The following is a 12,164-nucleotide window of genomic DNA, read 5'->3' on the forward strand; positions in this document are numbered from 1 at the left end:
TTTCAATTATGTAGCAAGTTGTCCGTAGTAATTATCGCGCAGGATAATTATCTGATTTTCTGAACAGCAGAGACTGGTCTGTGTACGTCGATGTCCCGCGAGCGGCCGATCTAACAGCGACCGCAGCGATCCGACGGCAAGATCGCGCTGATCTTTCGCCGGATGTTCGGTGTTCTCGCGTCGGCCGTGCATATTTTCGCGATCGATCGCGCGCCCTTCCGATCGAGTGCACCGTAAACCGGCGAGGATCGCGCGAAGCGGAGCGTTTCGTGTTTGATAAGCGAAGCAAACGGAAGAGCATGCAAGCGATTATTGGGCTCCGGGCAGCTGGGACAGCAGGAAAGTCGCTGATAGTGACAATGAACCGAGTTCAAGTCTCGACGGACCAGACGCAGCGATCCCGTGGACGTTCCGACGTCGACCGATCGTTCCGTCGCCGTAACGATTTCCACGAGATCGCCGAGTCCGCGCGATTCGCTGTAATTAAACCGTGGATGTTTGCGGGACAGGTGACTCTCGATCGGTCTCTCCGTAGAAACATCCACGGTCCGATTACGTGGCACTGTGTTGTTCAGAAACTTAATCTTACAGGATTGCTGGGAAGCTGACGTCACGTTTCTTTCGAGGTTGTTGATCCTCGATGCCAGTTCGCGTCCGGAACTACGCGACGGCTATGAAACTCTGATAGAAGCTAGCCTTTGTAGATCGATCGACAAAAATTCCCTTGCAAATGCGCGAAGATCCAGTCTCAGCTTCCCAGCAATCCAGCGCAGCTAATCTCGTTGTTTCTGTCCTGACGGACCTCGCGGACGGTTCCCAACTGTCAAGCCCCAGAATCGTTCTAGATCATCGTACAACTTCGAACGAAGTACGATCGCGGCGTTGCGAGGAGATCAACGGCAAGGATCAACAGGTAGTCGATAGCGTTCTCGCGAGGGCAGAATCGAGGGCATCGCAATCTGGCCCGGCTCGGCCCGAGATTCGAGGCTCCGCGAGGTTGACACGGCGCGCGATACGCCGCCGCGCCGGTACGACGACGGTGCGCGTTGGTCTCGACCGGTGACAAGAAACTTAATAGCCGGTCTTGAAATACAGGTTTCGACGTGCCGACGCTCGTAAAGATCGATTATCGGCGAGTGTTTAGATCGGCGCCAATACCGGTAGCCGCGGCGCAAGCGCGCGTACCTCGGCCGCCGGTGAAAAACGCCACGGAGCCGGGTCGGATAGCGAGTACAACATCCTCTCGAGCGAGCCAACGAAATATCAGAGCGATAAGGAGCACGCGGATATCGGTATCCGGAGAAACTGTGACAAATCGCTGGGGAAGTGAGCTACGACCCGGTAGCAAGCTTGTAGGACAGCGTCCAGAAAACGGACCGGGAACCGTCCGCGAGGAACAACGAGGCGGTTTGCTACGATAGGTGGAAAGAGCGTTACCTGAGGGTGGCGGCGGAGGATGGTGGTGATGATGGTGGTGATGATGATGGTATCCCAGGGTGGGTGGCGGCGGTGGGTAGACCGCGCCCCAAATGCAGGACGCGGCCGCGGCCGCCACCTGTTGCTGGTGCTGATGATGGTGATGGTGTTGCTGTTGTTGCTGCTGCTGTTGCTGTTGCTGCTGTTGCTGCTGCTGTTGCTGCAACAGTTGCTGGACCTGGGCGATGTCTACGAACTCCTGCAGCTCGCCGTCGGGCTCCGGGCCGGCGTCCCTCAGCCGGCCCTCCGCGGATGCGGCCGGCACGACCGCGAACGGGTTGCCGGTGTTGTGCTGCAGGTGATCGAAACCCGCGAGCGGGTTCGCGGGCTCGTAATTGCTGCGGCCGGTCGTGTGTTCGCGGCGCATCGCCAGTGCCAGCATCTTTTCAACCTGTCGCGCCGCCGGCCCTCGTCGCGGTGCCACGGGTCCACGTGCTCTTGGTGTCGCGCCGCCGGTCCTCTACCAGCAGCACCGCCGTTGACCAACCTTGCCCTCCTCGCGTCGACGACGACCACGCCGAGGACGAGGACCAACGCAGAGAGGACGACGACGGGCAATCGCACATGTCACGACGTCGCCGAGGACGCGCGGGCACACCGCGTCGCGTACCCCCGGCCGCGACCTGCTCGTCGGACCAAGGCGAACCGGAGGACCACGCCGGCCAACGTCCCCGAAGACACTCGCGGAACACGTTTTCCACTCGACGAGGACGACGGTTTCCGACAAAGGACACCTTTCTTCTCGTAGAAAGCGCGGCACAATCGGATCTCGCTTCCTTCTCCGTTCGGGGCGGGCTGGTCGTTGCGTGTGCTCCTCTGTCCCCGTTTCCCGAATCCGTATCCCAACGTGATCGAGCCGCCGGATTTCTTCGGGTGATCGAGGGATCGCGACACTGACGTTGCCTCGGGAATCGGGATCGATGTCGCGTGGCGATAGAGCAGAGAGCGGGGTTCGAAATCGCGCGCTTCGGTCGGAGGCGTACGAAGAAGTTGGTTTCGAGTTGGCGCGCGATAAAGCCGACGTGCCGGCGCGCGTGCTGCCCGGTATCGTATCACTGGAAGATCCTGCTCTTTCTCGCTCTTCGTCCTCCTCCTCCTCCTCCTCCTCCACCACCTCCTCCTCCTTCTCCACCGCCTCCTCCTACTCCTCTTCCTCTCCTCCTCCGCCGCGACCGCTTAGAGCGAGTCGGTTTCTCCCTCCCTGTCCGACGTCGGGCCCCGTCTTCTCGCCGTCTCGTTCCCTCCTCGAGCGTTTTCCGGTCTGGATCGAGGCGAAACGGCCTCCGCTCCGGTTCCTCTCCCCCTTTTCCACGCGGAGGATCTTCCGGCCGTTGTTGGTGCGGCTCGCATCGGCTTTGCGCGCAAAACCGAGGCCGCGAGCCGGCTCCGGAGGGGTCCAGGACGGTTCGAGGCGCACTGTCCTCGGCTGAAGAGGCGCGACCGTTTTCCCGCGCGAACCAGCCGCTCCTGTTGTTGCGGGTGGCGAGAGAGTCCTCGCGAGGATCCGCTCGGCGTCACGTGTCGTCGACATCGCCCCATACAAGTTGTCGGTCCCCGCCGGGCCTCTCCGGCCCTCGCCGGGTCCGTCCGAGCCCGTTGTCTCACCGTTCCCCGTTCCCCGGGATTCATCCGTCTCTCCCGCGTGTCTCTCGCGATTTCCATTCATTCCTTTCCCCCGCCGCGGTCCGCCCCTCCTCTTCGGCGACACCACGCCGAGCCGCCGCGCCGCGGTCCCTCTTCGGGCTCCTTCTCCGGCACTCTCGCGATCCTCTCCGCTCGCGCGTCTCCTCGCGTGCGTTGCTCGCCTCGCCTCTGTCCCTCGTCCACGTCTTCCGAACCCTCGCGCGCCTCTCTTCGTTCTTCGGATGCTGTTCCCCTCCCCTCGATCCCTCGGCGATGATTCCCTTCCTCCACGCGCCGGGTACAACCCCCGTCCCTCTTCATTCTCCTCGGCTGCTCGCGACTCCTTTCTTCGTCGCTCCAACAGGCTCGAACACCAACGCGTTCATCGCCGGTAACACTGCCAACGTTCGCCGGGTGACGTCATCGGCGTGGGCGCAACCCCACGCCAGAGAGAGCGCGTCTCTCTTTCGTTCTTGGATCCCTCCTTTTCGATGCCCGCTTCTTCGTCTCCTTCTTCTTCTTCTTCTTCTTCTTCTACTTCTTCTTCTTCTTCTTCAACGGCCGCGTCTGCCTCGCAGAGTAACTCCGCTTCGTGCCCCTTTTCTCGGTGCGATGCTTCCACGATCGCCGAGTCGCGGAGGATCCTCCACCGGAAGTCCCGGGAACCTGGGGAAATTTTAGAAGTCGGGCTCCAGAGGCTTCTGCGGCGCGACCTTGAATTTCGAGCGCCCACCAGGACCGGCCCAGGAAGGTTGAGGTCGATACTCCCCTGGGTTGGATGACTTTTACCGTAAACACGCTGCCTCCGCGTCCAGCGGATCTTCGCCGGCTTCCGTTCATCTTGACTCGGCACTTCTGCCTTGGAGTATTTTGGTTTCGGTCGGACTACCTGCCAGCCTTCGAGAAAGTCAGAATCTGACTGTGGGAAAAGGGCCAAAGTTCAAGTGCTTCTGCGGTTCCATCTTTTGTCTAGCTTTTGTGTAGCCACGCGAACGGTCTCGAAATCCGCACTTGAACCGCGTTCGACAAGTAGAAGAAAGTCTAGGAATTCCATTGAACGTTGTTACAGTCAATACAATTGCATAGTTAGAATAGAAAGATACATTCGAGTCGCGAATAATGAGTCAAATCATATCTTGCCTTATACAGTAATGTCTCCCTAACTGACGCTCAGATTGTGCACAAAAATGGACAATTTGCGAAGAGGAGATACCATTGTTGTTCGAGCCTTGCAGCTCGTTTTTATAGTTGTTGACAATTCGTGACTATAAAAATGAACCGCAAGGATCGAATAATCGTCTCTATTCTCCCTAAATTGTCCATTTTTGTGGACAATCTGAGCGTCAATTGGAGAGACATTACTGTAACCGGCGTTTTGGAAAGTTCGACTTAAAGTAGACCAACGGTCGCGATACATTTTTATTCCACCGACTAGCAGTCGCAAATACTAAGTCTCTAAGATTCGACAGGACAGGTTTAATTGTGTCGGAAAGGATCGTGTCTGTAAGAGCAAGCTAGCAGAATAGAAATGGGAAGGCTACCGTTTCGGTCGCTCGTGACCCAATATTTACGAGCGGGGATAAAGATCGAGTTCCCGGGGATATAATATCAGGGGCACGAGTGGTTCGTTAAGTGGAGGGTTTCGACGCGTGCCAGAAGCGCGTCACGCGTGTTACGGTTCGAAGAGGCGAGCCGATAGCCCGACGAAGGGAGGAGAAACCGCAAAAACGAGCGGCTCGGACGAGAACGCGCGCGGCACTCGCACGAAACGCGCGACAGTCTCTGCCAGTTGGTAGTCAAGTTCTTATAGGCGGCCTCAATAAACCACCCGGGGCCTTCCGACCTCCCCCTTTCATCTGTTCGGATCCCGAACAAGAAACTTCGACCTCGAATAACAAGAAGAAGGGACTCCCGGAAGGGTGTGAATCCAGGCGCCGCTAAAGACGAAACTTCGGTTCCGCGCGGTGAAAGAAGTCGCGAGCCTGAAGAATGGGTTCGGATCACGATGAAAAACGCGGGGAATTGAAACCGTGAGAAAGAACGAGGATACCGGATTACGAAGAAGAAGGGAGGGCAATATCAAATTTGAAGAAATACAACGACGTTAAACCGCGAAGAAGAACAGGTTTGACGCCTGAAGACCGAAGAGGACCTTCTCGCCTTGAGTACCGAAGAACATCGCGCTCCGAAGGTGAACTTCAAGCTCGAACGAAGGAACAACGAATACAGGCTCCGTGTAGCATCGGTAGCGAAGCTGCCGTCCCCAACTAACCGAAAGAAAAACGATCTTAGGAGATCACCGTTCCACGGTGTCGCTTGTAAACTCGCCAACAGAATCTTTAATTGTCTCCACTAAATCCGCGACACCCGGTATCCCGACGGCGCGATGGTTACGAGGCAATTACGGCTGTCTGGAGAAGCGGGCCGTCAACGACGTTCGCTTTTCACCGGTCTACAATGTCGCCTGTTACCCTGATCTTAACCCGTCCGCTTGGCTGGGTCCGCGGCGCGACAATTTTATCATTACACGGCCTGGAATCGCGTACGATGCTCGAAAGATAAGCGAGCCGGCCCGCGGAGACGTTCTCCAGCGGGCATAGAGGTATCGCGGAACAGGTCAGTCCAGTTTCGCGCAATTACGTCAAAACGAGCATGCCGACGCGGATGCCCTCTAGCTAGAAAGGGTTGCGGACCCACCCCGGACGCCTGGCGTCGGCGTCGCGACGAACCGGTCGCCTTCGTAGAACATTCGCTGCGATTCATCGGAAGTCTGGCTCGATCAGGCCTCCAGACGATGCCAGAGGAACGGTGCGAAGTACCATCCTAGACCAGTCTTTGGAGGAAGCTTGGTGTATCGGAAATCTGCTTGAGACGTCGAGAGAAACGTTCGATCCTGGCACGAGGCCCTTAAACAGCAGTTCCTCGACGCTGATGACATTTGAGGACTGCAAGGTTCTCGTAGATGTTGCGACCAGCCTGCGATTTTATTCGCAGCATGACCGAATACGAGGTCGACCGTGACCGAAAGAAAGAAAGATAGATGCTAGTCGATAACGTGGCCCGGAGGGAGAGGGCTCGGGGGCCTTATGGGTGGTGCAAGGTGGGACAGACGGGGCAGAAATCGCAGGAACGGGCGCCGCGCCGTTCTGACCGGGGAAACCGACACCGGGTCGTCGTCGTGTGGACGGCGCGACGGGCATTCTCACCTGATCGACCGTTTAAAGAATCATAAATTTAACGATAATGATTTCCACGAGTGGCGAGCAACGCGCGATACCCGACACTATAATTTCTCGGTCTTCGATTACTCGCGGAGGAGAGAACCTTTCCCCTTTCCGGGCCGGTACGTGTTCCCCATTAACCGGTGTACCCCCGGGCGTTTGCACAATTTCCAGCGGAACAAAAGACTGGCGGCGTTATTCGGGACCGACGCGAACAATAGAGTTTGCGCGGCCAATGGCGACGGCGCACGGTAGCCAAAATGTCCTGGCCAAAGTCGGCGCTGAGAGAGCGTGGATTTTTCGTCTGGTAGACTGCCCATTTTTGACACACGATGGTTCGGAGTCCACGATCATATGGTCCTCGTTTGGTTCTCATCTTACTAGCACGCAAACACGGAATTATTCCCTTACGCGGTAAATCGCGTTATTCTCTCGTCTGTCAACGAAATAGGGTTTAGGAGGAGCTACATTCTCATGCAAACTCTCCTTCGTCAGGCTCATTCATAATGCGGCCACTTCGTTCTACCATGTCTCTCTAATTGACGCCCAGATTGACCATAAAAATGGACAATTTGGGAAGAGCAGGTACGATTATTCGAGCCTTGCGGTTTATTTTTATAGTTATAAATTACCCACAATTATAAAAACGAGCCGCAAGGCTCCAATAATCGTATCTCCTCTTCCCAAATTGTCCATTTTTGTAGTCAATCTGGGCGTCAATTAGGGAGACATTACTGTACATGGTAGAACGAAGTGACCGCATTATGAATGGGCCTGACGAAAGAGAGTTGAGAGGAGAAATGTGCAGGTATCTCGTAGCTGAAACATTTTTGATACAACTGATAAAGCCGAGTACAGTAATGTCTCCCTTACTGACGCTCAGGTTGTCCACTAAAATGGATAATTTGGGAAGAGGAGATACGATTATTCGAGCCTTGCGGTTTATTTTTATAGTTATAAATTGTCCACAATTACAAAAACGAGCCACAAGGCTCCAATAATCGTATCTCCTCTTCTCAAATTATCCATTTTAATCTGAGCGTCAGTAAGGGAGACATTACTGTATTCGGCTTTATCAGTTGTATCAAAAGTGTTTCAACTATGAGATACCTGCACATTTCTCCTCGATCGGTCTCGTTTAGGATACTGCTCAATCACCGTATCAAGAACATCTACATAAGCAGATGAAAAATATCTGACACCGATTTTTGCAATTACGCGCACTCCGTATCGATTGTCCAATGGAATTTGACGACCTTAATCATGATCATCCTGCGCTCGAATTTAAACCTTATCCTCTTCAAACGACGCCGTACTTCGCTTGATCTCTTATTTGCGTTTCAGGTCATCAATGGGCCCGTCTCCTGCCCGCTATTACCAGGCCGTTTTTATTCGATCTCATCTCGACCGTCCGTCAGATACCGTATTGTTTTAAAACAAAAGAATCGCGTCGCATTAATACGGCTACAAATAACACTTTAAACACGATTCGAACCGATAAATCAGAAGACTTGCCCTGTGGAAGCTCCATCGGTCTTTCGATTCGGTTTCATACCGTCCGACTGAAAATTATTCTGTCAGTTTTTGTTGTTGTTTTTTTTTGGCGCCGATGCGGAGCACTTCGTGCAGAGGAGTCCAGCGATTTTGGCGACAGCGTCTAAGAGAAAAACGGGTTTAACGGCGCGGGGCCGGGGATAGTGGCGATCGAAAACGGTTTTTTCAGTCGGGTCGGACCGGTCCGGGTCGGGTCTCCTTAAATCGGCAGCAGGAGGAAGCCAAGGCACGACGAAACAGGACGATGACGGCGACGGCGATGGTGGCCGACGCGGCGTGGCGCAGGCACACGCCATATCTGGCGAGACTATCCTACGTGGGCTCTATCTTCGGCTCGGCTCGGCTCGCCTCTCCCTCCTCCTAACCGAGCAAACACACCTTTTTAGCGGCATTACATTAATATCGTAATGGCACGGGGATCAAGCGAGCGACTCCGCCAGCCCGAAGGCGTTCGCTCGCTCGCACGCTCGTTCGCTTGCTCGCTCGCTTGCTCGCCGCGGCGAGGCCCCATGGACTAGCAGACACGGAGGCCAGCATCCTTTTCGTCCTCTTTCTCCTCGTCTTCCTCTTCTTCCTCCTCTTCGTCTTCCTCCTCGAGCCGTGGACGACGCGGCTCGAGCCTCCCCGCGGATACGCTAACTGTCTCGCGTCCGAGTGGATCATTTGTCTTCCTCAGGGAAGAACAACTGCGCATATCGCGGACTCCAGGGATTCTCCGTTCGGACGGCACGAGCCAACCTCCACTAAGGATCATCGTCTACTCCTGCTGGCTCGGGCGTCAGTCGTTCGGACGATCCTCGATGGCTTAGGGAGCCGGCAGAAAATCATTTGATATTTTTCTACGCCGATGAAACTGGTTTAACGTCTGTATACTCCTGTGGTCCGGACCATGGTCCGAGTCCTGGCCTGGTCCTCGCCGAGGATCTTCGCGCAAAAATAGGCGACGACGCTAGGTTCTGGCAACGTTTATTTTCGAGCATCGCCGCACCTAGGTCCGCTAGAATCTCTTGCAACGCAACGTGAATCCCGTATAACGTCGCGAAGACGTTACACTTTTGATTTCACTGGGATCAATTTCTGTTCAGCCATAGCTGAAAGACGTCATAGAGGAAGCTATTCTAATCAAGTTCGAGATTCCCGGGTGACGGAGGCTCTATAGACTCTAGGCGCTGCGAGAATCCATAGCGACCTTCGGTAACCCTACGGCCGCGGTAACCGGGTCATTTTGACTTAGTAAAATCGAAACAGCCGCCCATAATTATCCAGTTTTCGAGAATCGAATTCAATAAATATCCGTTGAATTAGGGACAATGAAAAGTCTGATGCGTCTACGCGAAGCATGTTTAACCCCTTGCCGTATTTTGACGAGTCCGACTCGTCATGAACATTTCTGATAATAATTAATTGAGTATAGATTTTATTCTGTCCTTTGAAATTGGAATAAAATTCTAATCTCTTGTCATCAATATTTAAGCATTCGAGTAAATTTACGCACACAATAAGCATCAATTTTCTTTCCCTTCTAAGAAATTATTGCAACCGAAAAATTTCTAATTACAGTAACTGCGAAGAAGACGGTATGTCAACGGGTTAACGCTAGGTTTACGGAACCCGTGAAAATGACTGGTCTCGCTAATGCTTTAATTCACGATCATTCAGATTGCATAGACACATTTATGATTTATTTATCGAATATATGCGTCGCTCGCGGCAAATATTACGATAACGCTCGTTAAAGGTCAGACTAAATGTCTTATTGTTACTTTTATAGACTAACATAAAGCAGCTGTTTTTACTGCTCCGTAAATCTGACGTTAAAAATCGATCTTGGAAAATCGATCGATAAAACTGGCAATGTTCATAAACGTCGTCCATTGTACGGCCGTGCAAATGGTCCGCTGCGTGTACGAGCATTAACGAAAACCTAATTTTAGTTTCCCATGTACGGTTTAGCTCGATTTTAAAGTTCGCAACGGGGTGAACAACCAGATCGACGGTAGCTTCCGAAAACCGAGACAATAGCTACGCTTCAGCGTTCCGTCGAGGTTAATAAATTGCTCGAGTCGCGGCGAATCACGGTGCGGGCAGAAGAGAATTTGGCTGCCAGTCATCCGGCGATAGCCATTCTCCCCCCGGTGGGTTTCATTCACGTTTCGAGAATTTATGTCTCGCGGAGTCACCGTCTGTTCTCGCGCGCGAGAAGAATCATGGTCCGGAGTCGTCCCTGACGGGAGTATATCCGTTCTCTCGGAGAGACATAATTCGAAATTGTCGGTTGGGTCAAAGGGCAGGGCCCGGCTACTTGAGCGAGTTGACTCTGCCGGTCTCGGGGATCACGTGCCACGGCTTCTTTACTTCTTCTGTCGTTACCTCTCCTCGCGTCCTCTTCCTTCGGAGCGGCTTCTTCCACCTCCATTCGGCACCGCGGCCAGCCTTCCGCAGGCCTCGCGGCGCTTGTTATCGTTCGGCCGGTCGTTATCACCGTCATTAGGGATCTCTTCATCGCGGGGACCGATCCACCGCCGGCCTTCCCCTTTTTCGCCGGGAACCTTCCATGTCCGGCGACAGTTTTTCGACCTATTCGTATCCGCGCGGAGAAAAATCGGGAACGTCTTGCCACTTTGTAATGGCCTCCTAAATGATACCCTGAGAACAATCTCTTTTTCTCTTTGTTATCTTGCTTATACGTCTTGGGTTTCGAGAGCGTGGATAACTGTCGAGAATGATCTCGCAGCTTGGACAATCTCTGAGCGTTCTAGCTTGAAAAGCTAGTCCAAGCGACGGACAGAAATAGGGGACATTGCGTCAATTTTGATTTGCCAAGCTTCGCACCAGGCGTCGGCTACCTTTTTCGGCTGCGGGACAAAATCGACCAAAAAGTTTCTATTAAGAAGTCGTTTCAGATGAAAGCGGTGCTTTCGTAATAATATAAATTTTATTGAGAAAATAATTTCAACGCGCTCTCAAACTTTGCACGTAAAGACTCGAAATTCCAATTCTAATTATCGCAAAAACAAATGTCTTTTTCAAACTATTAAATGGGTCACTTGACGACCAGCGGGTTACAGGTCGACGACTCGTTGAAAAGACGTGTCACAGCCGGCGCAATTTCGAGTGTGCCGCCGTTCAGGAAAATACACCATGCTCTCCAAACAATGGCAAGCAAATGTGCCGGGGCTCGCCGGAAAGCAGTCCGTCGATCTTCTCGAAAAAAATCTGAAAGGCCCGAAGAAATGATACTCCAGAAGTACCCCTTAAGTGGCACGACATTGGCAACTTTCCCCTAACAGCCCGAACTATACTCGGCGGGCCATCTTGCTGGGGCGTCCGTGGACAGAGGAAGGAAAAAATAAAAAGCAGGAGGAAGCCCTCGGAAGACTGGTCTAACGGAGCGACGACGGAGCGGGAAAGAGCAGGACGGAGCGAAACGGAAGGGAAGGAGGAAGGAGGAAAGAGGGAAGAGGAAAGAGGGAAGAGGGAAGAGAAAAGAGAGAAGAGAAAGAGAAACAGGACAAGGCACCACACGAGAGTTCTTCAGAACGCGGTCCTGCAGCCGAGCCGAAGTGACCTCATCGGATGTGGCTCTGATTCGCTCAATTCGTCCACGACGTTCCAAGCGAGCTCGTGCCCTCGCTCCGCTCGTTCGTTCGCTCGCTCGCTCGCTCGCTCGCTCGAGCCGAGAGCCGAGAGCAGGCGCATCGTCGCGCCAAGACACGGACGTGTCGCGCGGAAAAGGAGCCTCTGCCCCGCGATTGCTATCGTCTTTGCCTCATTATTCCATTATGATGGCGTGTGGCGTGTGCCGTACCCCATTCGCCCTGATTGCCAGAGCGCCTGCCCCCCTCTTCTCCACTTCCTCTCCTCCGCGATCGCTCTCTCTCTCTCTCTCTCTCTCTCTCTCTCTCTCTCTTTCGTCTCTGTCATTCTGAACAACGTTTCTCCTCTCCTCTATTCCCTCCTTCTTTCATGCTGGGTGTTCGGCTGCAAGTTCGACCACTTTGGTGTCAGCTCTACGAAGCGTTGCAAGGCGATCATTTCCGTCCTCCGATTTTTAACGCAATGCGAATGGAGACGAGGAACTGTGTCAGCCGCGGATTACCATCGCGGCAGTTCTCGGTGTCGAACTACTCGTTTCAGGAAAATCGTCTTCGAACCCTTGCGCAGGCAGCAACGTCGCGTGTTCCAAAACGTGTTGACCGTTCCAGCGGCGATCAAAAGAGTCCCGTGTACCTGAGAAAAAATTTGCATTATTTTTACAATTAGAAAATTCCAAGGGGAACGTAAATTACC

General features: G+C 53.6%; 1 protein-coding gene across 2 annotated transcripts in view; it reads right to left on the minus strand.

The window, feature by feature from the left end:
* Nucleotides 1-2,554, minus strand: part of LOC117228144 (uncharacterized) — a 41,968-nt gene extending 39,414 nt beyond the window's left edge. The window contains exon 1 of one of the 2 annotated variants that reach the window (XM_076526694.1): nt 1,438-2,554. In XM_076526694.1, the coding sequence (XP_076382809.1) occupies nt 1,438-1,858 (421 nt within the window). In that variant the 5' untranslated portion in view covers nt 1,859-2,554. The remainder of the gene's footprint in view (nt 1-1,437) is intronic. The other variant, XM_076526693.1, reaches the window with a different exon arrangement.
* Between the last annotated feature and the right edge of the window lie 9,610 nt (nt 2,555-12,164).

This window comes from Megalopta genalis, chromosome 15 (assembly GCF_051020955.1).
Source record: "Megalopta genalis isolate 19385.01 chromosome 15, iyMegGena1_principal, whole genome shotgun sequence".
In the NCBI taxonomy this organism is placed as follows: Eukaryota; Metazoa; Arthropoda; class Insecta; order Hymenoptera; family Halictidae; genus Megalopta; species Megalopta genalis.